Source organism: Peromyscus leucopus, chromosome 6, assembly GCF_004664715.2.
Source record: "Peromyscus leucopus breed LL Stock chromosome 6, UCI_PerLeu_2.1, whole genome shotgun sequence".
NCBI classification, from domain to species: Eukaryota; Metazoa; Chordata; class Mammalia; order Rodentia; family Cricetidae; genus Peromyscus; species Peromyscus leucopus.
Window position 1 is genome coordinate 107,817,400 of NC_051068.1, and position 23,719 is coordinate 107,841,118.

The following is a 23,719-nucleotide window of genomic DNA, read 5'->3' on the forward strand; positions in this document are numbered from 1 at the left end:
TTTAGCGTGTGGGTGTTTTGCCTGAATATATGTCTGTGCACCACATGCATGCCTGATAACTATGAAGACTAGAATGCCTTGGGATTGGAGTCACAGACTGTTGTGAACCACCATGTGGGTTCTGGGAATTAAATCCAGGTCCTCTGTAGAGCAGCTAGTGCTCTTAACCATTGAGCACCTGTCCAGCCCCTTTTATCTCTTTTTTCTAAATGGTCACAGGTAGTCCATATACCACTACACCTGATACATTCCAATTTTTTTTTTCATTTCAACAATCCTGCTTTCTTGGGTGTGATGGTTATTTCTTGGCAGTCAACTAGACTATATCTGAAATTAAAACCCTACTGGGTACACCTGTGATGGATTTTTTTTCCTTAAATAATTTGAAATGAGAAGACCCAACTGTAATCCAGACCTTTTGAAGTGGAAAGATGTACCTTTAATCTGGGCCATACCTTCTGCTGGCAGCCTGTATAAGAAGGAAGCTTACTCTCTTTGCCTACTTGCTTTCACTCTCCCTGGCAAGTCCATTCCTTCACTGACTTTAGAGCCTACTTTGGAATTCTGGTGTATACTAAAGCCCAGCTAAGGCATCCAGCTTTGTGGACTGAACAACTGCTGGATTCCTGGACCTTCTAATGGTAGACAGCCACTGTTGGATTAGCTGGACCACAGCCTGTCAGTTATTCTGAGAAGTCCCCTATAGATAGACAGACAGATAGATGATAGGTATAGAGAGCTATGCTAGATAAAGGTATTTAGCTAGAAAGAGGTAGGTAGACAGATGATAGATATTCACTCATTCATAAGTCTGTTCCTCTAGAGAACTCTAGTACATTGGGTATTCATAAGACAACACCTGAAAATATGCTCTAAAGAGAAGTGACATGCTTATCTACTTAATCATATAGTACTCAACCAATTCTGATTTTATTAGCACTAATGTGTTATCTTTAAAAAACACCAAAACACTACCTGAGACAGTCTTATGTAGCCCAAGCCAACTTCAAAATCACTCTTACCTTTGCCTCCCAAGTGCTAGGATTATATGCACATACCAGCTTTCCTTTTGATTTTTACATGATATATGGGTGCCTGAGTATTGTAATCCATAATATATCAATACTTGGTATGTCTATTGAACACTTATTTAAGATTTTGGTAAGTAAGGCCGGGCGGTGGTGGTGCATGCCTTTAATCCCAGCACTCGGGAGGCAGAGCCAGGCGGATCTCTGTGAGTTCGAGGCCAGCCTGGGCTACCAAGTGAGTCCCAGGAAAGGCGCAAAGCTACACAGAGAAACCCTGTCTCGAAAAACCAAAAAAAAAAAAAAAAAAAAAAAGATTTTGGTAAGTATAAAATGCTTATGAGATCCTTATGCAGATATCAAGAAATATTTGTATCTACAATCTCTCCTGCCCCTATATGAACATTTTAAATAAACTTTTAATGCAAGCATGGCATACATACAGGAAAATACACAAATTGCTCTGCACTAATGGCATCATAAAAAAGGTAATTATATAACCACGACATACACAACTATATTATTGTCTCTTAATTATTACTTGTCTGTCCCCAAGTGTCTGAACTCTAACACAACCTTTATGTAAATTAAATTATACGCAGTATATTCTGTGACTTTACTTAATATTGTGAGATCTATCCATGTTACTTGTAGTTGTACATTTATTTCACTGATACATATTATTCTGTCAGTATATCACAACTTACCCATTTTGTTAATGGTTTTTGGATATGTTTCTACTGTCTAGTTGAAGGCATGCTGTTAGGAATATTCTTGTATGTATTTTTTAGTGTGCTCCTATGTGCATTTTATTGGTGATTTTGTTTGACCAAATTAACTCACTGGTAGAACTTTTAGGTTTCTGTGACTTTGGAGGTCACTATGAAAGTAAGTCAAATATGAAACAGAAGAATGCTTTCCAGGAAGCACGGCTTCAATGAATAAGACAGATACTACTTATTGGCAACTTTGGGCTCTGTGTGTGTTGTATATACATGTTCCTGTGAATCTGCATGCATGCGTGCATGGGTATGTGTGTGTGTGTGTGTTACATGTAGAAGATAGAGGTCAACTTTGGGTATGTCCCCTGATTCCTCTTCATTCTATTTTTGAGATAGTCTCTCACTGAACCTAGGGCTCATGGATTTGGATAGGCTGGCTGGGCAATGAGCTTTAGAAATCTGTCTCACACTCTCAGCACTGGGATTACAGACACATACCACACCAGGCTTTTTACTTGGGTCTTTATCTGCTGAGCCATCTCACCAGGCCCAAGTTTGGGCTTCTTAAAACATGACACCAAAAGGCAGAGAAAGGGAACAGTCTTTTGGTAGGAGTAAGGGATTCCAGTTAACAGAAGGAATTTGGATTGCCGCTACTCAATGGAATAAATAGTATTGGAACATAGGATTTTTCATTAAGATTCCTCTCTGTATCCTCTGGCATGGCCTACTAGTCCACTAATATATAGGTGTGTGTGTATGGGTGGGGGGGTGAGAAATAGAGTAATCTCCTAAGGGTCTTGACTAGGACTCAGATCTTACAGCAGCACATGTTTCAGTCACCCTACCTTAGTAAAGAATTCTATTCAACTTACTTGTTGGCAGAGTGAGAGAATATTAGCATGTACAGTAAACAAAAGCAGCTATGCCTGGGAATGTAGACAATATGATCAGCTGAAAAGTGGGATCTAGAAAATGGATTATTTTATTTTTTCTTCTTACCATGTGTGAGGCTAGTCTAAGGCCATTAGCACGCTAAGCCCACAAGAATTTAGTTGGGGCCTAAAATGATTCAGGTTCTACAAATCCTGATCTATTTTTATATCACTTGGGTTCTTAGATTATGTTTACTAACTGAAAGCTTGAAGTTGATGAACTCTGAATTTCACATACACACCACTTCCTACTCAGTCCTGTGATCTTGTAGCAAGCTCTACTTTGTTTTCCAGTTGCTTGTGGAAGAGCCAGATGGCTTTCTGGAAAAAGCTTCAATTATTGGGGCTTAGTTCTGATTCTTCCTGTTTGTAATACTTGAATAAACTCTTGCAGTCTTCACTAATTTGGTAGCTTCCTAATGCCATTAAAACAGGTATGCTTGTTTTATTTTGCCTTAGCTTTTCTCATTGTTTGCAACAAAAGTATGAGCAAAACTTAGTTCTTCACTATCAGAAGTAGATCCTAAAGAATCCCATCTGTTTTCTCTCTGTCTCTGTCTCTGTCTCTGTCTCTCTCTCTCTCTCACACACACACACACACACACAGTCACTCTAGGTAGCTCGGGTTGGCCTCAAACTACAGCACTCCTGCCCCTGCCTCTGGAGTGCTGGAAATACTGCCATTACATACCATGCTGGCCTCTGATTATTTTCTATACAATAACACAACATTGAAACCTTCATTGTGCAACATTGTAATGAAAGCCATGCTTTATATGGTGGTGATGTGCAAAAACAGACGTGAGAAGGAAGAGTAGAGACAGAAGCCCAAGAGGCATCTATAGTAATGGATCAAATATGGGTTGATGAGAGTCACCATAGAGAATGCAAAGAATGCTGAAGTTGGAGTCACAGGACTGGTCATTACACAGATGCTGTCACCTCTGCTAAGTCATTTAACCTGTCCGATGCTGCTTCCTTATTTACAACTAGTCACCTCATAGGTCCTAAACTATTTGGATGAAATATTAACTGCTTCTGTTTAACCTATGGAATTGTCATTAGTGATGAAAAATACATTATAAAATTTAAAATGCAGTGTTCATTGGAGATGAAGGAAAAATATGAAAGACAGAGATTAATATGTTGAGTCTTAATGACTAGAAAAAGATATTCACCCTAAGCAGGTCAGTCAGGATAGGAAATGATTTTTGAAAACCAAGACTCGGGTTAAAGAATAAACAGTGGTTTAATTTTAATTGAAGAAATGTCCAGCAGCAGTTAGTTAATAATATACTAATATATTCTTAGGTATTTTCAATGTGAGATTATTTACTCTCCACAAATTTTTAAATTCTTAAAAAGATGTTACCTCCAAGAGGATCTATATTCTCTCACTTAAAAACAACAAAAATTCACACACACTTCACTTACTCTGGTCTATCTGTTTTGTAGAATTGAACATTTGCTAGGAAAAGATCATGAAGGTGAGGAGGAGATGTGTTGGGGAGTGGTCTTACTTACATGTAGGAGTTGTTGAAGAAAAAAGATGTTCTAGGTCCTTCCCTAGCTGCGATTCCTCATATGTATTATGTTAGTTGTCACCACTATTAGCTTGGGTCTAGAATTTAGGTAGGGGTCACATGGATGACTTCTGTTCCTTGTGTCATTGTGTGAAGCTCTCTACTGGTACTCAGTTAGTGATAGCCTAGGCTTGAGACCCCAAGATGGCTTCATTCACCTGTGTGGTGTATCAGAAGAGTAGTCGCTGCAGCATGGTGACACTCCCCTGGCCTTAGTAGGGTTAGTAGGGGCTCATAGCTCTTTAGTGTCTGGTCATGGAAGAACATCTTTTTATTTTTTTATTTTTTTTATTTTTCTACTGGTCATAGGCATTACAGAGTTTATCCCAACTCCAGGGGAAAAGACCCCATGAGAATAGAAAAAAAAAATCTTTTCTTTCATTTTGAGGGAAAGGGCTTCAGAATATCATTGTTTCAACTTGCACAACTAGTTAAGTGGGGGGTCTTACTGTACTCCTGCCTGTAGCATGTACCTGTCCCACCTATGACCTTGAAGCACCAGCCCCTAGGGCATGACCTCGGGGCTAGCTTAAGCTGCATGTATGCATGGCCCCTTCTCTCCCTCATGGGCTTGGATGGTGTAGACTGACTCAGGCGACAGGAGCAGCGTGGGACAGGACATCAGCCTTCCAGAACTTGACCACGACTTTGCCTTATCCTGTTTAGTGAGTTGTTCTCCCCAATATTATTTCCAAATAAAATAGTTTATCAGTATCTATGGATTATCTGCAATATTTGCCATCCATGGCGTCTATGCATGAAGCATCTCCTGAAGGCCAGACCCTTCTTATCTGCATGTTACCTGCTTTACTCCCTAGAATCACAACACATAAAGTGTGGCTTCTCTGTGCCTACACATTTGAATATGTCTCCAAAGTTCTTATATTGTAAACAATCCCCATGCAGCAGTCATTGAAAGACATCGTCTAATAAGATTAGACCATAGGATCTTTGCCTTCAGGAATAGATTAATAGCATCCAGTGAGTGCGTTGGTTCTCAGAAGAGGGGATTTGTAAGCTTGTACTCCTCTGGCCTTGTCTCCTGGTCTTACATATGCTTGCTGGTCTTTCCACCATGTTATGATAAAGGAAGGAGATCTTTTACCAGATGTGTCCCATCGATCTTGCATTTCCTAGCTTTGGGAAGCATGAACTAAATAAAGTTTATAATTTAAAAAATCATATGCATGATGTGTTTCTTTTAAATGTCTATGCCTTTCATTGTAGATGAATCGCTAAATGGTCTTATTAAATAAAAGACATGGAGCCAGAAATCAGGTTAGAACCTGAGAGATCAGAGGAATAGGGAAAGCCACAGCTAATCTCACCTCACCAACTGCAGCTTCCAAAGAGAGACCTGCTTCCTGTATATCTATGCCTATATTCTTTTTCTTTTCTCTCATTGGCTCTCTCAGCCCAGCTACATCACTTCCTCTTCCTGCTCAGCTGTCACTTCCTGTCTCTGTACAGACCTATGGTTAGTCTATGGTTAGTGCTGGGATTAAAGGCCTGTGTTACCACGCATGGCTCTGTTCCCCAGTGTGGCCTTGAACTCATAGAGACCCAGACAGATCCCTGCCTCCCAAGTGACAGGATTAAAGGCATGTGCTACCATAGCCTGACTTCTATGTTAATATAGTGGCTAGCTTTTTCCTGATTCTCAGGTAAATTTTATTGGGAGATACAGTATATTGGGGGACATCATACATCACCACATTTCATTTAGACACAAAATGTAAGATAGTTTCTGTTCCTCTTTAAAAATTTAGTTTCTCTTGGTGTAGTTCTATCTTTACACTTAGTCTATGTGGTTATGTTTAGGCTGGCATAGCATCTCACTAACTGGTCACTGGTAATTGGGTAGTAGCACTTCATCCATCAAAAAGCAGGCTTGGGGGTTTTCCTTGTGTATCTTCTGCCTCTTACCATGTGAGTTTGAGACAGGATTTCTTGGAGTCCAGGCTAGCTTCAAAGTATGTACCGAAAACTAGCTTTGAATTCCCAATCCTTTCCTCCGCCTCCTAAGTGCTGGGATTACAGTTGTGCATCACCAGGCCTAGCTTTGTCCTTGCCATTTTATTCTAACTCCTCTTAAATGAATTGACTTTTGGTTGTATAGAATTCTGGTTATACAGAGATATTTTATTGCCTATTTTGTTTTCATGCCCAGCAAAAGTTTACGAATAACAACCTTTCTAGTTCTACCTTAAATAAAAGTCTGACGCTTTTACTTGAGTTCCTAGAAATGAGTTAACATTTCCTCTTATCTAGTAGTAAGACATGAGTTTCTCAACCTTAGGGAACCTTGAGATGAGAAGTAAAAGTCGATACTGGAAACTTTATTCTGTAGCAGAAAGTTTTATGAAGTTGAATCTGCAGTAATTGCAGCTTTAGTTGTTCCTAATAGACACTAAGTCAGTGAAGTTTGGAGGGCTCTGTCATCATGTAAAGCTCAAAGCTACACTATGTGAAAAGAGCCAGAAAAGAGGATATACTGTGGACCTCAAGTAAAATTCTAGAAAATGCGAAGTAGGGATAACAAGATGACTCAGCAAGTAAAAGTGATGCCACCAAGTCTGACAACCTAAACTCAGTCTCCAGAGTCTACCATGGTAAAGAGAACTGACTCCCAAAAATTCTCCTCTGACCGTGGCACACATGCTCACACAGACACGAAATAAATATTTTAAAACATGAAAGAAATTTTAAAGAAGAAAATGCAAACTAATCTACAAAAAAAGAAGACAGGTCAGTGGCTTCCTTTGAAAAGGGAAATGAGAAATAATTTACACAGACACACACATAAGCACGAAGTAACTTGTGTCAATGCTCACTTTATTTGGTGGTACTTACACTGGTATATAAAAATTAAGTTATTAAGTTCTATGCTTTAAACATAATGATTTGTACATGTCAGTTATGTTTCTTTAAAGCTATTAAAAATACAATACTCCAGCTGTGGCATATTGGGGAGATTAGGGAAAGGCAATTCCTTTATTCTGAACTAAGTGCTTTTTAAAAATGTTTCCCCTTACTAGAACCTATCAAAGTTTCATTTCTGTTGCTTTAATAAATAACTTGACAAAAAAACAATTTGAAGAAAGTGTTCCTTTAGCTTACAAACCCATGTTATATTTAACATTATAAACATAAGGGTTAAAAGAAAGTACTCCTGCTGGGCAGTGGTGGCGCACGCCTTTAATCCCAGCACTGGGAGGCAGAGGCAGGTGGATCTGAGTTCAAGGCCAGCCTGATCTACAAACTGAGTTCTGGGACAGCTGGGCCTGTTACACAGAGAAACCTTGTCTCCAAAAACATAACAAAACAAAACCAAGTATTCCTAAGAAAGACACACCTGAAAGCATGGGTGGGCTTCTCAAAGACTCTTCCATCACACTTTATAGCCTCTACATGGCTATCATAGTTATTTTTTTTGAGAATGAAATCCAATCAAGCCTTTTTATGTAAACAAAATTATTCTATCCCATCTACTTCAGAATAAAAGGATCTCAAGATTTAGTCATCTATTTCAATCTTATTTCAGTGGTGCATGTACATGCATGCATATAAGGGCACACACAGTGCCAAAGTACTTGTTGCTTCCCAAAGTTACTAGGTCATATTGAGACTTTCAATGTTTTTTTCTATTGCCTATGAAGTTTCCTTTTCCCAGATCTGCTTCACTTTTTCACTTACACTGCTCTGGTTAGAAGACAAATTATTCTATCAACAGATCTGTACTATGTTAACATTTGGTCTAAGCTAGGCATGGTGATGCACCCCTGTAATCTCAGTACTCCAGAAGCTGAGGCAGAAGAATCACAACTTTTAGGCCAGCCTGATTACATGAGTTTAGTTTGAGGTCAGTCTCGAATTATAAGTGGATTCGTGGTAGTGTTTTGTTGTTGTTTTTGGTTTTTAATGTGTATGGGTATTTTCCCTACATGTATATCTAGGTACTACATGCATTCTGGTGCTTGTGGTGATCAGAAGAGGACATTTGATCTCCTGGGTTATATCTGGAGTTACAGATGGTTGTGAGTCACAATGTAGGTGCTGCAAAGAGGACCCAAATCTCTGGAAGAGAGGCCAGTGCTCTTAACTGCTGAAACATATCTCAAGCCCCTGAGCTTGTTTTTAAAAACTGTACTTGTAAGTAAATGTTTATTGAAAGGCAGAATGCCTTTGAAACATAATAGTGTTACAGTGACTTTATTTCAAGCTAACAAACACAAAAAAGCTAACTAAGTGAAACTTTTTGTGTAAAACTAAATCTGTGACCTTCATTGTAAGGATATTAAACCAAAAACATAATTTCTGTCGTTCTATGCTATTTTTATATAATGATGAACAAGTAAATCTAGTGATCTAGTTCAGTCCAAGACTGAAGACCTGGAGGCGGAGGGAGATGCATAAGCTTCATGTGAATCAAAGTCAGAAAACCAGTAGTATTGATGTCCATCTGGGGCCAGAGAAGATGGATATAAGCAAGAAGCACATTTAATTTTATTCAAAATCTCAATGGATTAAAAAACTCTTGTTTGCCTTGAGGGCAATCTTCTTTGGTCTCAGTCCACTGATTCAAAGGGTAATCTCTTCCAATAACATCCCATGGATACACCAGGAAAAATGTTTTACCAACCATCTGGGCATCCCTCTACCCAGGCAAGCTGACACATAACATGTCAAAGTTAGCCATCACAAGTATTTTCATATAGTTGGGACACCGTCTCTTCCAGAAGAGGTTTCTGAATAGTGTTTACTTTTCTTCTAACTTAAATAACATGATATAAAATAGTATTTAAAGTACTAATAAAGTGTTAATACATATTGTACAATCTGATAGAGTAAGAAAGGTAATTGCTTAATATTTGTGTTTACATATAAAAAAGTACATAAGCACACACACATGAATAAAAAATAATTCATGCCAAGCAAAGAAAAAAGCTTTCCTGCTTACTTTTAGTTTATTGGCTTGTAACATTTTCTTTCCCACTTATTTCTGCCATACCTCGTTTAGCCTGGCCTAGAACTCAGTAGCAGCCCAGGTTGACCTTAACTCATGATCCTCCTGCTTTGCTTCCTAGGTGCTGGGATTACAGGTGTGTGCCACCAGATGCCAGCATTCGCTCTGTTTAGTGCAATTTTGATCCACAGATACATCACCCAAATCAACCACTAAGTATCTGGGTTATTTGTTTTTGAGTATCTTAACTAACAGTTACTATGAACATTTGTGTGTATGTTTTCTGTAGGAAAAGAAACCCAACACACTAATTCTTTTTTATCTCAAAGATTTGTGGATGGCTCATTATAGCCCAAACCCTACCAATTTAAGGTCAAAATGACGTTTTCAACATGAAAACACAGCTTTTATTTCAAAACAGTGTCATTATGTAACCCAGGTTGGCCTCCAACTGGAGCTCTCCTTCCCCTAGCTCCTCGGTGCTGGGATTACAGGAATGTGATACCATGCCCAGCCAAAATACAATTTTCTCAAATAGTATTAATTCCTGTAATGATATTGTAAACCAGAGAGTATAAAATTAATTGGTTTTTATGCAAGCAATATATTTGTTTCACTTGGACTCCAAAGCATGTATTTGCAGAATATGCAAATGAGCTTTGAATATAAAATCTTATACTTATTATAAATATATATATATATATATATATATGTATTGCTGGCATTTTAACAGTCTATTTTTAACTCATTCTTGAAACTTTAAAAGATGTGTGGTGGTGGTGGTGGTGTGGTGGTGGTGGTGGTAGTAGTGCACGCCTTTATAGTGCTCGGAGCGAGAGGCAGATTTCTGTAGTAAGCACCTGGACTACAGAGTGATCAGAAAGAAAACAAGAAAAAAAAAAAAAAAAAAAAAAAAGATGAGTGTTTTCCATTATTATATATTACATTTGGTAATGAGAGAAGCATCAAATCATGAATGATACGGATGTTGTGACCATGAAGATCTGTATTGAACTGTTCTGAAGAGCAACAAGAGCTCTTAACTTTGAACATTCTCCAGCTCTGCATCAACTTTATGTAATGAGATGACTATGAATTGATCTACTGCTCTACTAAGCTGGATATAGCCTTATACATTATCATTTTTTTTTTTTTTTTTTTTGACTAATCAGTAAAGAAAAACTTTGCATTTCTTCAACTAATGATGTAGGAGATAAACACCATAGTGTTTGCCAAACCTACTTTTCAATGTGTGTAACTTTGTATCACCACATTACAATTCTAATAAATACAGGCAGTATCATTCTCTTTTATCATTTTCAAAATTTGGTCTTTATTAACCTATTGGATCCTACTGTATTTATATTTATTTCTTCTGGATTAAGAATATTACATATCCCAAGTGGACCTTGAGCTTGATACAAGGTGAGGATAAACTCCACCACATCCACTCCTGCTCCAACCCCAAGTGCTGGGTTACAGGAATGCTGCTACCATCCAGTTTATAGGTGCTAGGGAATTGAACCTAGAGCTTCATGAGTGCTAGACACACACTGTACCAACTGAGCTGTGTCCTCAGTCTGATCTTACTCACTGTGTCTATAAAACTTACTCACACTATGTTTGCTTTCTCTTTAAAACTGCGAACCGTACTTCAAATGTCTTTAGAGTATGAATTTCAATATGTGTATAAACATGTGTACTTACATATGAAACATTATTTTGAAAAGGGTCAACAGTGTTACTGAACTGCCCACATATTTTTAGACACAAGAACTCTGACCTCACATTTGTTCCAGTATGCTGTGCTTTGTTGCACAGCAGTGAAGTTTCAGTGCACTTTTATGTTGAAACTTGTTAGATTAGGGCACAGGAATTGGTTTCTTTGAAACTTCTTCATTGTCCTCCCTATATGTTGAGAGTTCCTGATTGGTAGGTTCCAGTGTTTCCCACCAATCATTGCACCCCGGCTTCTGAAAGTACAAAACAAATGGAAAAAAGGTCAGATTCAGATGTCAATTAAAAACACAAATATAAAACATCTTGTTCTATAAAACTGCATTCAGTAAATACTCTGCAGTTAAACAGCTGCATTCAAATTCCACTTCTGCCACTCAATCGGTCTGTCCCCTTGGTATAACAACAATCCAGGTCCTAGTTTCTTCATTTGTAAGAAAGTGCTTATTTGTAAAAATAACAGTGTCTGGTACATACTTTTCTTAAGTATAATCTCTCTATATATTTATATTACTTCAATATAATTCATATTCACAGTCACGTATTAGTTCAGTTAAATGTCTGAGCTGTGGCTGATAGCAAGGAGGAGTACCAGTGTGTGTAGGAAGTAACAAGAACAAAGTCTGACATATAAGTATGTGACACTGTCACAGGGAGACCCACTATTTGTATGCTACCATAAAAGAGTAAACACTGATATAACCTGTACAGTGTCCTTTCACATTATGACATTTGAAACACAGCAACTCTGAGAGAGGGCAGGCATTACTCATCTAGCTTGGTGGTGAAGAAACAAAGCTGTAAGATGTGGAACCAGACAGGTATCCTAAACAGAAAAAAGCAGTCAGGAGAACTCCCGTCTGGGTTTCTCCCTCCACCCCCACGCCTAATGCTTTGCTTCTACTTTATTTAACTGGTTAGCCTGAAGAGAGAACAATGGGTTGTTTTCAGGGAGGAGGAAGTGTCAGTGGCCAGGAGAGCATGAAGTAAGTACTCAGAAATGGTTCAAATAATCTCTATCACTTGGGAGCTTGCTGTAAATGTATCATCTCGGGCTCCTACTCAGGCTTACTAAATCAAAATCAGCATTTTAAACTAAACTACAGGTGATTCCTGTGGGCACTAGTTGAAGCAGCTGTATCCCACTAATTGCTCTAGTGACATTTTATGTGTGTGTGTGTATAATATGCAGCTATGTATGTGTATATATACACACGATATATACCCTCATTCTTAGATCCTTCATCACTTTTTATCATTTTAATTAGGGACGATTGTCTGCAACAGGTTTTCAAAATTCAACTTTTTTCCATGTAGTCCTTAAGGATTTCCACTTTAAGTGGGATTATTCATGGGTGTTAGAAAACCCTAAAGCAGATTGATCCGTTCTGCCTTTAAATGCCTTTCAAAAAATTAAAGTCTTAGTTTTTAACCAAAGGATACAGTAGATGACAAACGGCACTCTTCGCCTTAAGCACGACAGATTAAAAACACTTAGAGCTCTCACCCACCGAATTTAATCCAGACTGATTCCCTAACGTTTTGCCACTTTGGGGTTCAAAAACTGAGCCAGCAACGGGAGAAAGAAGATTCTAAGGTGAATTCCTCTTGCCGCTCCACACCTAACCGTGCCTGACGTCGGGGGTGGGGGGCAAGGCCCTACGCAATCCGATCACAATTAAGCTGCATTGTTAAGGCTCTGCCAACGCAGGCCCCTGCAGGCCGCGGCCCGGATCGGGCCCCAAGGGTTTGCAAGGCACGGCGCCCCGCACGTGGCGGGGCTGTCGGCACTCGGCCTGGGTCTGTTTTAAATTACCGTTCCTAATTTGAGGGGAGCCTCCTCCCGCCGCTTAAGCCTCCCGGTGGAGCACGGGAGACGAGATCCCCATCACCTGGGCCACCGGAAGCCAGGAACCCGCTCCGGCCGGCGGCCCCTCCCACAGCGCCTTCCCGATTGGACGCCCGCCCGAGGGCGGGGGGGGGGGTCCGCGTCGGCGCGCGCACCGGCCAGCCTGGGGAATTCCACTTCCTCTCCCGCCCACCAGCATAAGCACGCAGAGGCGGTGCCTTCCGCCCAAGTCCCGCCCAGCGAGACCGGGGGGGGGGGAGGGGGGAGGTTCCCGCCGCGTCTCGCGATACCTTGCTGGGTTAAGGGGGCGGGCCCCGGCCAGGAAGAGAGCACAAAACTGCCCTTAAGTCATTGCAGCCCCGGAGCTCCGGTCCGCCTGCCACGAGGTTCTCGCGAGACCCGCCGCCGCCGCCGCCATCCCAAGTGAGGAAGCCGGGGGGGCCCCCACTGTAGGGAGGGGCGAGGGGGCCCTGCACCGCGCAGCTGCCGCTGCCATTACCTTCCTCCTAAGGTCTTCTTCCGGTTCTCGATGCTTCTCTGAGTCTCAGCGTTTCCGCCGCTCGTCTACCCTCCTCCCCGCCCCCCGCCCCCCCCCGCACCCTTTCAGCCCATGACCCGCCTCCGTCCCCCGCCCTCCGGGTCCGACCTCCGCTCGGTGTAGTTCAGGCGGTGCCGTTCCGACCGGAGGACGGCAGAGAGAGAGAAGAGGGTGGCGCGTCCGCTCGGCCTGGACCAGGGCAGCAAACCGCTCCCTTCCAACCACCCCCCGGGCTCGCCCCGCGCTCGCGACGGCGGCGTTGGCGGACGGATACGCGGCGGTGAATAGGCGGTGGGGCGGGCGGTGGGGGGGGGGGGGAGAGGAGAGGGGCGGGGGGGAGGGGCGGAGCGTGGCAGCTGGCAGTCGTTCCGTCAGAGCGGACATCTTGTGGCTGTGCCGTGCGCGTGAGCCCCGTAGGGCCGGGGAGGCACCAGCTGCCGCGCGGGGAGGAGGCCGAGAGGCCGCAGCTCGAGGGAGGCCCCGGCCCCTCTTGTGGTGTACGCGTGGGTGTGGACGGCCTCGGGAAAAAGGGGATGGGCGACCGGACCCGGGGGGGGGGGGCCCAGCGCGGCGCCCCGGGGGCTCGGGGGAGGGCAGGGGTGGGGGGGAGGACGGCCCGAGGGGGCAGCCCTCGGGCCGGGCTGGGTGGGTGGGGTTCGGAGGGGAGGACGGCGGGCCGGCGAGGCCGGGCCGGCTGGAGGCTGGGGGAGGTGGGATGGGGTGGTGGTGGGGGGGACATGGGCGCGTCCTCGCGCCGGAGCCGGAGCTTCGCGGCCGCCGGGCGCGTGGTGGTGGAGGAGGAGGTGGAGGAGGAGGAGGCTGGGCGCGCGCACGTAGCAGCGCGCCGTGAGGCGGGGAGTAAGGTGGTGGTGGTGTCAGGGGCGACCCAGAACCCAGCCCCAGCTGCGGGGGACGGCGGCGCCCGCGAGCCCCGTTGCCTTCTGCTCGCCCGCCGCCGACCTTCGGAGCAGAAACCGAAAGGCGCCCGGCGCCGGTCGGGAGCCGCCCGCTCCCCCTCCCCCTCCGCCTTTCTTTGCCCTAGTGACGCCGGCCTAGCGCCGACTAGGCCCCGGCTCCTCCTCTGCCCGGCTCTGGACCCTGCCCCGCACCCACCCCTTTCTCCTCCGCCTCTTCCTCTCCCACCCGGGGCTCTCTCTTCCTTTTCAAGAGGCCGGGAAGTTAAACTTGTAACCTCCTCCTCCTCTTCTCGGCTCTTCCCGTCACCCTCGCCCTCTCGGGGCGAACCGCGGAGAGAAGTAGTTGGTGGCCTTGCTACCTACCCCGCCCTGCCCGGATCGCGACGGTTCTCCGGGCGCTGGAATCGGCAGGGTTTTTTTTCTCCGAGGCCTGGGCGAGTGGCTGATCTGCTCCGTTTTTGCAAAAGGCGCCTGTGTCTGGCAGAGCCGGTGTGAGAAGAGACGATCCTTCCTCGCCGCCGGGCTGATCAAGACTTTTGGCCGGACCTTTGAGTACACATCGGGATAGTGAGGAGCCCGGCGAAAAGCACAGACTATGGCGCTGAAACGGATTAATAAGGTAAATTGTTGGGGCTAAATGGTATGGACGGGGTCATGGGAAGAAAGGAAGGCTGGGCCCCCGGAAAAGTGGGAATGGGACACAATTCTGAAGATACCTCTTCTCGGGCTGCCTCGAACGTGCGTTCTTTATGAAATAAGCTTTAAGTTGGGGGGGAACTGAGTGCTTTTGGCAAGCGAAATGTTAGGCTGAATTTTACTAGAATCTGCAGGTTATGGGCGAGGGAGCGTGGCTTCTAGGCCCTCGGTTTTCGGCCTCACGAAGAGTTAGTCCGGTTTGGGAAGTGGAATTGTGTAGAGGCCCTCGGGCAGATGTCATAGTACTGCTTCCTATTCTTGGTTCTTCAAAACTTATTTAGCTGTATTGTGGCTATAGGCCTTCTAGGAAGAAAGGAACGGAAACAGATGAGAAAGAAAACGTTTTGTTCAGAACTTTATTTACTGAGGATCAGGGTATTATAAACATACCTCGGTTTGCTAAAAGGTAGTGACGAAGTCTGCCCAGAAGCCTAACCCAATCTGGGCAGTTACACAAGACCAAGTGGGGTTGGGAGGAGGTGGCACTGTTGCCACTTCCTGTGTTGTGTGGTCGCAGCTTTCACCCGAAGCTATTTATCTGAGGCACAGGGAACTGATGTAAATGCCTTCAGAGAGATCCCTGGGGGGTGGGGGTGGGGGTGTTTGACAGTGCAGGAAGACTGGATGGACCGACTGTTTTGCTTAGAACCCTTACGGAGGCTTGTTTCAGCAGGTCAGTATAATTTGTTAAGTTGTCGGTTTAAGTTGGAAAAAAAGCTAGGGTTTTTCAGAGGTATAGTGTGAGCAGAACCACCACCTCGGGTGGTTTAGTCTCATTTTCTTGCTCTAACTTCTACCCCGCATTTTAAGATGGCGGCTGCTTTAACTGGTTCGGGTTCTTTCTGGCATCTCCTTTTCTACTAATACGAAAAATGTTCTCTGTTAAGCGTTAACCGTTTATCTGGTTGTAGGGAGTTCTAAGATCCTTTGCTTCCAAGACTTAACCTAAATTAAACTCTCAGACTGAATTTCTCCTCTTAATTTGTGCGTGTGTGGTGTATTTGGTTCTTGCACAATCGAGAGGGTGGAGTATTTACAGCTAACTTGAAAAAAATGTCGTGGAATAAACTTGTCTTAATAGAAGACAAAATGGGAAGATTTGGTGTTAGAAACTTAGGCTCTTGTAGTTTTTAGACTCTGGAAAGAACGGCCCGGATCTGGATTGACTGCCAGTACATCTCTCTGATGCTCTAGTTATTTAATATGTATAACTTGCTAGGTTTAATTGGCAAGGCTAGAGTTTCATGAAAGTTAAATTCTTACCTGAATATACAGATGCTGAATCTTGGGATTTTTAGGACATCACCGTGTAATCACTGTAGTTTTATGCAAAACACTAACTGAACTGTTTGTAGTCTTGATGATAATGCAAAGGAGAGAAAACCATAGGACATCAAGACTTTGAATAGATAACTTTAGAATAATCACTTAACTGACAATTTGAGGGTGAATCTCACATTAAAGGTGGATTATTGTGCTTTGCAGCATGCTTAATACAGAGACCATAACATTCTGTACTAATGAAAATAATTCAGATCCATAGATTTTTATAAATGTAAAACACTTTAACGGAAGGCCTTACAGTTTTTTTTGTTTTACAGGTGATGCCCAGCTGCTCTGGCACCATTTTAATGACTTAAAAGCTCTAGAGGCAGTAAGGTTAAGTTGTGAACATTTGTAGTGAAAACACTTGAGTTAGAATCAAGCAAGTTTATCCATGTGACTAATTGACACCAGGAATTTTTCTAGATGCTGGAATAACAAAAGAAAGCAAATCTTTTAAGTTTGAGAATTATGTGTTGATACTTGGTATGTAAACTTTCTACATTAGAGAACTATTTATATGCCACATCACTGATTCAACCTGTAGAATATTTCCAGCTTACCTGTTTGATCCTTCCACCCCCAATATATTGTCAGAATCATGAGAGACTTTTTCTAAAATGGCACCCAGATGCAGGCATAGTTTTTGAAAGTTCAGAAAGAGGATGCTTTTTTTTTTCCTTAAGGCATCATTTCTCTAAAATTAAGGAGCCAGTTAGCCATTGTCTTGAGTTGTTTTTATTGCTCCCTGTTTTGAATTCTTGTGATTTCCCCCAACAAGTGTTAACATGCCTGTAGTTCTCTGTATTATATTAAAATTTGTATTATACCGCTGTAAACTTTAGTGATCAATTGGAGCAAGTTGTTGGTTTTTTTTTTTTTTTTTAATTTTCCATAGGTAATTATTCTTAATGTTTTTGTTTGACTGTTTTTTAGACCAGATAACCTTACACTTATTCTCTTGTTGTATTTGTTATTTGGACCAAATTCTAGTGTGGTCCTGTTATTAAACAGGCATTTGAAAAGCTGATTTCCAAATCTGTTTTGGGAGCTTTAAGAAATTTTGCTGCTCTACAGCAAAAAGGAATGTTAGATATTTGGGGAACTTTGAGAACTTACATTAAAGAGCTAAGCCAAAAATTCTGTTTTGAAGTATTTGCAATGTTTCATAACTTTTAAACAATAATTTGTAATTTTTTTTTACAACAAATGTGGAAAATTAGGTGCAGTTGATATCTTCACTATGAAGTAAGAATTAAGTCACTGTTGAATTTAAAAAAGAAACAAAAACCTCATCCAGCTGTTGATGTAGCAGAGTTGAGACTAGAACCCAGGCCTTCTAGTTCTAGATTGCTCTGGTAACCACTGCATTTTTATACCATTCAGGTTTCTGTGGTAGCTAAGAGCTAGCATAGGGTCTCTTGTGTAGTAGGCCTCAAAACAGCCATGTGAGATACTCCCATTTTATGGATGAGGTAACAGACACAGAAGTTGAGTTGACTTGTTCAGTCACAACTAGTGAGTAATGGGTTTCTAATAAGGTAGTTCATCTCCAAAAACACTAAAAAATGTCTTTTGGACCATTTCAATTCATACTAAATGAATGTTTTTTTCTGAGATATGCTGATTTCTACCTCATAGAAATAATGAGGATTTAGTCTGATTTTTATGTTAAAGCTAATTTGTAAATTAAGACTGGAATGTATTTAATTCTTAGGTAGTTTTCATTATGGGCTAGAAACTGCTATGTGTTGGTTAAGTGCTGGGATTGTCTTAAAGTACACAAAGTTCAAGCTTCACAGGCCGATAGGTTTGTCCTGTATGGTGGTGTTTTTGATTTGTTTTGGGTTCCTTTTGTTTTTTTCTTGAATCTTTGAGGCTTATCTTTTCTCATGCTTATCTGCTGTCTTAAATTCCATTTTTGTTATTCTCATAAAGGTTAAGTTGAATTATTCTTCACAGCACTGGAGAAAGCTATCTGTAACTACATTGTCAAGCTTTACATGTTTGTTGCTTTCTGGGTTCAAGTGCCTGTTAACATTCAAATCAATTCTCAGGGTTTTTTTTTTTTGTTTGGTTGGTTTTTTGTTTGTTTGGTTGGTTTTTGAGTTCTTGGGATGCTATTGGTGAGAGGGAGCACTTTGTATGGTGTGGAAGTCACAAGCACCTCTGGGGTCAGGTTTATCTCTCCTACCTTTACCATAGGTTCTGAAGATTGAGCTCAGAAAGCGCCTTTATGCACTATGAGCCATCTTAAACAGCTTAAATTTTGAGGCAGGGTGTCAACAAAAAGGTTGATCTGGAATAAGGCACTTCCGTCTCAGCCTCCTGAATGCTAGATTATGATGATTAAAGGACTGGGCCAGTATGCCCAGCTTCTTGATTGTGCAAATTTTATTCATGTTTTTATTTTTGCATTTTACTTTTTGAAGTTTGGTTTGACTTATAGCATTGACCTCAAACTTAGAACAATCCTGCCTCTGCCTCCCTGCTGGGATTACAGATCCGTGCCACCAAACCCAGCTGCATTGTGGTTCTTAATAGAAATTTCTGTTGCTGTATTGTATACAAGAGCTGTTGTGTAGGTAAGTTTGACAGGACATTTTTATTTCAGAAAATTCTGGCTTTTTAAAGAATATACCAGTGTGAGATCTTACTAAATCAACTTTAGAAAGACGTAATTTTGAAAGCATTCATTAAGGGATTCTAAACTTGCTCTTAGTTAGAAACCTCTGGGGGTTAATTTCATCACTGCTTCACTGGGGTTGTAATTGTGTAATGTGTTACCAGAGGATAAAAACTCAGGAAGGCCATCATTCATGAGAATCTGCCTTGGTTGGAAAAATAGTAAGCATTAAACACATTCATGTGTTATCGCTTTGTTTAACTTATTTTCCAAGGCTTATCAAAATTCTTTGCTATTCTGTATCATAATGGGGGTTTTAGGAGCTTGCTGCTATGAGAGTGATCTTAATTCAAACTTCAGTAATGTTGAGTACATTTAATATCTTGGTTTATAGCCCGTTTGCCTTGTAACATGTATTCTTAAAATTCCTCGGGCAGCTAGGGTAGTATATGCCTGTAGTCTACATTCTGGGGACTAAGGTATGGCAATACAAATTGGAGGTGGCTTTGGCAATGTAGCTATATATCCTGTCTCAATACAAAACAAATTGACCTCAGGCTTGTTATGTGGGATGGGGAAGGGGAAAAGTTTACATTTTTATACTTTTAGACATCCGATTTTACCTTCTAGGGAACTTTTGGGTAACTTTGTGGCTGATTTTGTCCTATTTAAGTTCTCAGTTGTAATTTAGTGTTTTTGGTTAGATGTTTCAGGATGGAAATGCTTATTCACATTAACTTTAATCCTAACGACTGAGTAATTTACTACCACTGGGTTTCTGCTAACTTTATTTTTCATATCTGTGAAATGCCTGATTTGCTTTCATGGATTAAAGCTTTCTTTTGGTCTATTCCAATACTACTTACAAAAAGATTTTTCTCTGAGATAGAGCCTTATTAGGGCTACATTTGCCTGTCACTGGGCCTAGCTTTGAATAATCTTAAGTGACTTACTTTCAAGGGTGATCTAAGGAAGGAAAATTGTAGTATTATTCACTCAAGCCATTCTTAGCACCTTGTCTAATAAACAAGCATACTTGTGTCACCTATAATTAGAACTAAACAGGAAGCTAATGCCTTGTCAGTGATGTAAGGCAGCATAGTGTACAGAACCCACCTTGTAATCCTTAGGATAAAGGAAACTAGGTTTCCTCAGGAAAGGTTACAAACTGAATTTAAAAGGGGTGGGTTTTGTTGTGGTGCTTTAGGTTTGGCCTTTTTGAAATAGTTTGTGTTCTGGCCTTTCTCAAACTTCATCCTCCTGGACTATGGCAGCTAAATTGATGATTCCTTTTGATTCTTTATGTCTACGGTTCTGTGAAGTTTGTTCAGATCATAATCTTTTGCCAAGTATCTTCTGGAAATAATTCTAGTAACCATAAATTTCTGAGAACCTTGTTTCTTTGACATTTTAGTTAAATAAGAAATTCAAGTTGCAGCAGTTGTTGTAATGTGCAGTTGGGGTAAGATTTTTAATCTCAACACTTAGGAGGTTTTTCTATTCCTGCTTTTTATCATCTCAGAAGTAATGTTATTCAGAATAGATGTGCAGCAAGGGCTATTTTGAATCCACTGTAATTCAAGTCAGATTGAATTTCAGAAAAATGGGCTCCCAAGTAAAATATAGGAAATTAAGTTTGAAAAATAGTAAAGATTCTGATAGGAAATCTGTTACTACCTTTTGTTATGTACTGAAATACAGGATAGAGTCAGATTGGGACAACTGATAATATAACATGGTGGTGTAGTCGTAATGTACTGTATTTAGGGACATAATTCATGAACTTGGCCTTGCCTCTGTATTTCTGTATTTCAGATTATAACAACTCTGCAAAGTTGAATAGGTTTATGGAGTTAGGCCTTAGTATTAGAGTTACTAGTAGAAACTTCACTTTCATAGTACTGTGTTGATGTGACATGTAATATTTATCATGAAAAATAAGTTCATAGGTCTGAGGTAAACTATGATAGAGGCATGGAATCTTTTTTTTTTTTTTCCTTTTCCTGGGTACTCTACACAGAGAAACTTCTCTAATAACGAACTATAGAAATGATCCCTGAAAGTATAGTCTTGAGGCATGGAATCTTAACTAGAGGCTCATCTGATGTAGTTGTACAGCTTCATTATTCACAATCTTACATTTCCACTTAGCTCTCTAAGTGCACAGATCATTTTTTCCCAGTATTATTTCTTTAGGTCTTTGAGTGTTTTTAGTACATTGGCCAGCTGTTAACTGTAGTCTTGTTACTTTACTGCTGGTACAGCCCATTACCAGCCAAAATAAGACAGTAGAGGCACAAAAATGTAAAAAAAAAAAAAAAAAAAAAAAAAAAACCACAATATTGTTTAGTTGTAGGTCTCGCTGTCAGCCATTTCAAGTTTTCGGTAGTGAACTGTCAAAGAGATCCTCTATCACATAATTGAGTAAGGATCCTCTTAAACTCTATGGGCTTTCTCTTAGCAATAGCTCAGAAATTTAACCAGAATAAAAACTTGGGGACTGGAGAGATGGATTAGCAGTTAAGAGCACTGGCTGCTCTTTAGAAGATGAGGATTGGTTCCTGGCACCCACATGGCAGCTCCTAACTGTCTGTAACACCAGTTCCAGGGCATCAGATCTCTTCTTCTGGCCCCCTTGGACAAACACATGCATGTGTATTCAGGCAAACACTCATACACAAAAAATAAAAATAATTTTTTTTAAAAAAATGTAATGGTCATGCCTGTTGCCCTTTCCAGTAATCTAGCCACTGGTTGCTAGGGTTTTGCTTAGTATACAAATAATTTTTGCCATGCTGCCTAAAAAGACTTCAGGAGGTAGGTGGGGTATGTGGTGTTTGTCCTTTTGTGAGATTTTTAACCTAATGAAGTGAATTAGACCTTGTGAGAGCTTTGAGGATCTTTTCTGGATTGGAAAAAGGTACACTGGCCTCCTTGGCTTCTTAGATCTTTCAGGTTTTTAAAGAAAAATAGCTTGTCAGTAGGAAATGGTTGTAGCTCTCCCTGCTAACCCATGTGTATGCCAGGTTTCAAGAGAAGCAGTTCAGGGGAAGATAATTCTTCTTAATAGGTGTACAGCAGCTTCTTACTGATAACGTTATTTTATATTTGTTCTTTTTATCCCCTCAAGGAACATGGAGCTTCTATTTAGCAACTCCTAATATCTGCCAGTCTCTCCAACAGCTGTCTTCTGATTTCATTAGTCTACATAATAATTAGCCAAAAACACACCTGAATGTTCCCCTTGGCATAAAACAAGTCATTGTCTCAATTTAAGGCCATGTAGGTTAGGATCAGAGAGATGGCATGTCTGTTCTTGGAGAGGACTTTGTGCTCCCAGTATCCATATAGTGGCTCAACAACCTGTGTAATTCCAGTTCCAGGGGATTCAAAGCCCTCTTCTAACCTCTACAGGTACCAGGCACACATGTGATACATAGACATACATGGAGGCAAAAACATACAAATCTTTTTTTTTTTAAGAAGACCATATAACTTCAAAAAGATTTATCACTGCACTCAATAAAATCAAAGTCTGGTGTGATGCAGACTTAACAGTGAATAGCTTCAGGGAACTGATCTTGTGAACATTATCTGCATTTTATTTGATCTATTTTAAAAAAAAGTATCAGTTTGTAGATCAAACTAATGCACGTGATTAAGAGTATCACTTATACTATACTTACAGTGTATTTCAACAAATCCAGATTTAGTTCATTATGCTTAAAAACTCCAGTATCTTATTACTTTTGGGATATGCTTCTTAAAGATGAAGCATAATTAACTTTTTTTTTAACCTGATCCTCTGTTAAATCAAACTATATTTTAGTACTTGCTTTTCCAGGAAACTTTCGAGCTGTGTACTTTGACAATCCCTACCATTACCTGGGTTTTTCTGTTTAATAACTACCTGGCAAACATAATGATTGCCTTTTCAAGATGTATAGGACATTTGGACACCTTTCAGTTTAAGATTAAATGTTTGTTTTTGTCTTGTGCCTACTTGTGCTTAGTTTTATTTTTCTTAGTATTTTGAGATCTAGCGTATTTGGTACCTTGCAAAGTCTGCTCTGGTTTTGTTGCTGCATGTTTCTTCTGATCTGTTCATTCTTTGTGCCTGTCATGAACACAGTTTGTTAACTTAAAAGCATTATTTGATTATCATTGGTGGGCACTACATAAAACTCGAGTGGCAAGATTATTTTGAGGCACATAACCCAGAATGAATGTATTCCTCCAATCTCTGCCTCCCAAATGCTAGAACTAGAGACATGCTGCTGCTTTTCTCTGTTATTATTAAAACCCTCGACCTAAATTTGTGCTGACTGTAGAGTAAGATTTTACTTTTATCTTTGATTATTGTTACAGAGGTGTCTTGGACATGGGAATTTGGCAAATAGACACTTAGAAATTATTTGAAGGGGAAAGAAGTAAATTATTTGAGTAGTAAGAAGGAAATAAAAAAGCTGAAACTTTCTGAAATTTGTTCTAAAGAAATGGTAATGCTAGCTTTTTTTTTTTTTTTTTTTTTTTGCAATTCACTCTGTAGATCAGGGTGGCCTCAAACTCAGATTTGCCTGCCTTCCAAGTGCTGGGATTAAAAGCATGTGCCACCACTGCCTGGCTGGTAATGTTAGCTTTTAAAGACTTACTGATTCATAAATAGCAGCATGTAGAAAACTGGTTTTCTTGTATTCATTCAGGTAGTAGTACCTTGATGTATTATATATTATAGTTCAACCTTCCTGTTTTCTGATCATCTTTATTTATAAGTGAAATAATTTTAAAACTATTTGGTAGAT

The 23,719-nt window shown here is 40.9% G+C and overlaps 1 protein-coding gene, 1 long non-coding RNA gene and 1 pseudogene across 6 annotated transcripts in view; 1 reads left to right on the forward strand and 2 right to left on the reverse strand.

Moving 5' to 3' along the window:
• Positions 1–10,972: 10,972 nt before the first annotated feature.
• LOC119088228 lies at positions 10,973–13,096 on the reverse strand. The gene is made up of 2 exons (XR_005091854.1): positions 11,672–13,096; positions 10,973–11,204 (listed from the first exon to the last, which is right to left on the reverse strand). It is a non-coding gene; the product is annotated as an uncharacterized LOC119088228 (long non-coding RNA).
• A 39-nt stretch (positions 13,097–13,135) lies between these two features.
• Ube2d3 (ubiquitin conjugating enzyme E2 D3) overlaps positions 13,136–23,719 on the forward strand; it is a 28,613-nt gene continuing 18,029 nt past the window's right edge. The window contains exons 1-2 of one of the 5 annotated variants that reach the window (XM_028857378.2): positions 13,136–13,240; positions 14,740–14,891. In XM_028857378.2, coding sequence (XP_028713211.1) covers positions 14,868–14,891 — 24 coding nt within the window. In that variant the 5' untranslated portion in view covers positions 13,136–13,240; positions 14,740–14,867. Of the gene's footprint in view, positions 13,241–13,441; positions 13,636–13,706; positions 13,853–14,739; positions 14,892–15,561; positions 15,642–23,719 lie in introns of those variants that run through there. The other 4 variants (XM_028857369.2, XM_028857360.2, XM_028857385.2 and 1 more) reach the window with 4 other exon arrangements.
• On the reverse strand, positions 20,868–20,989 carry LOC114683627 (annotated as a pseudogene).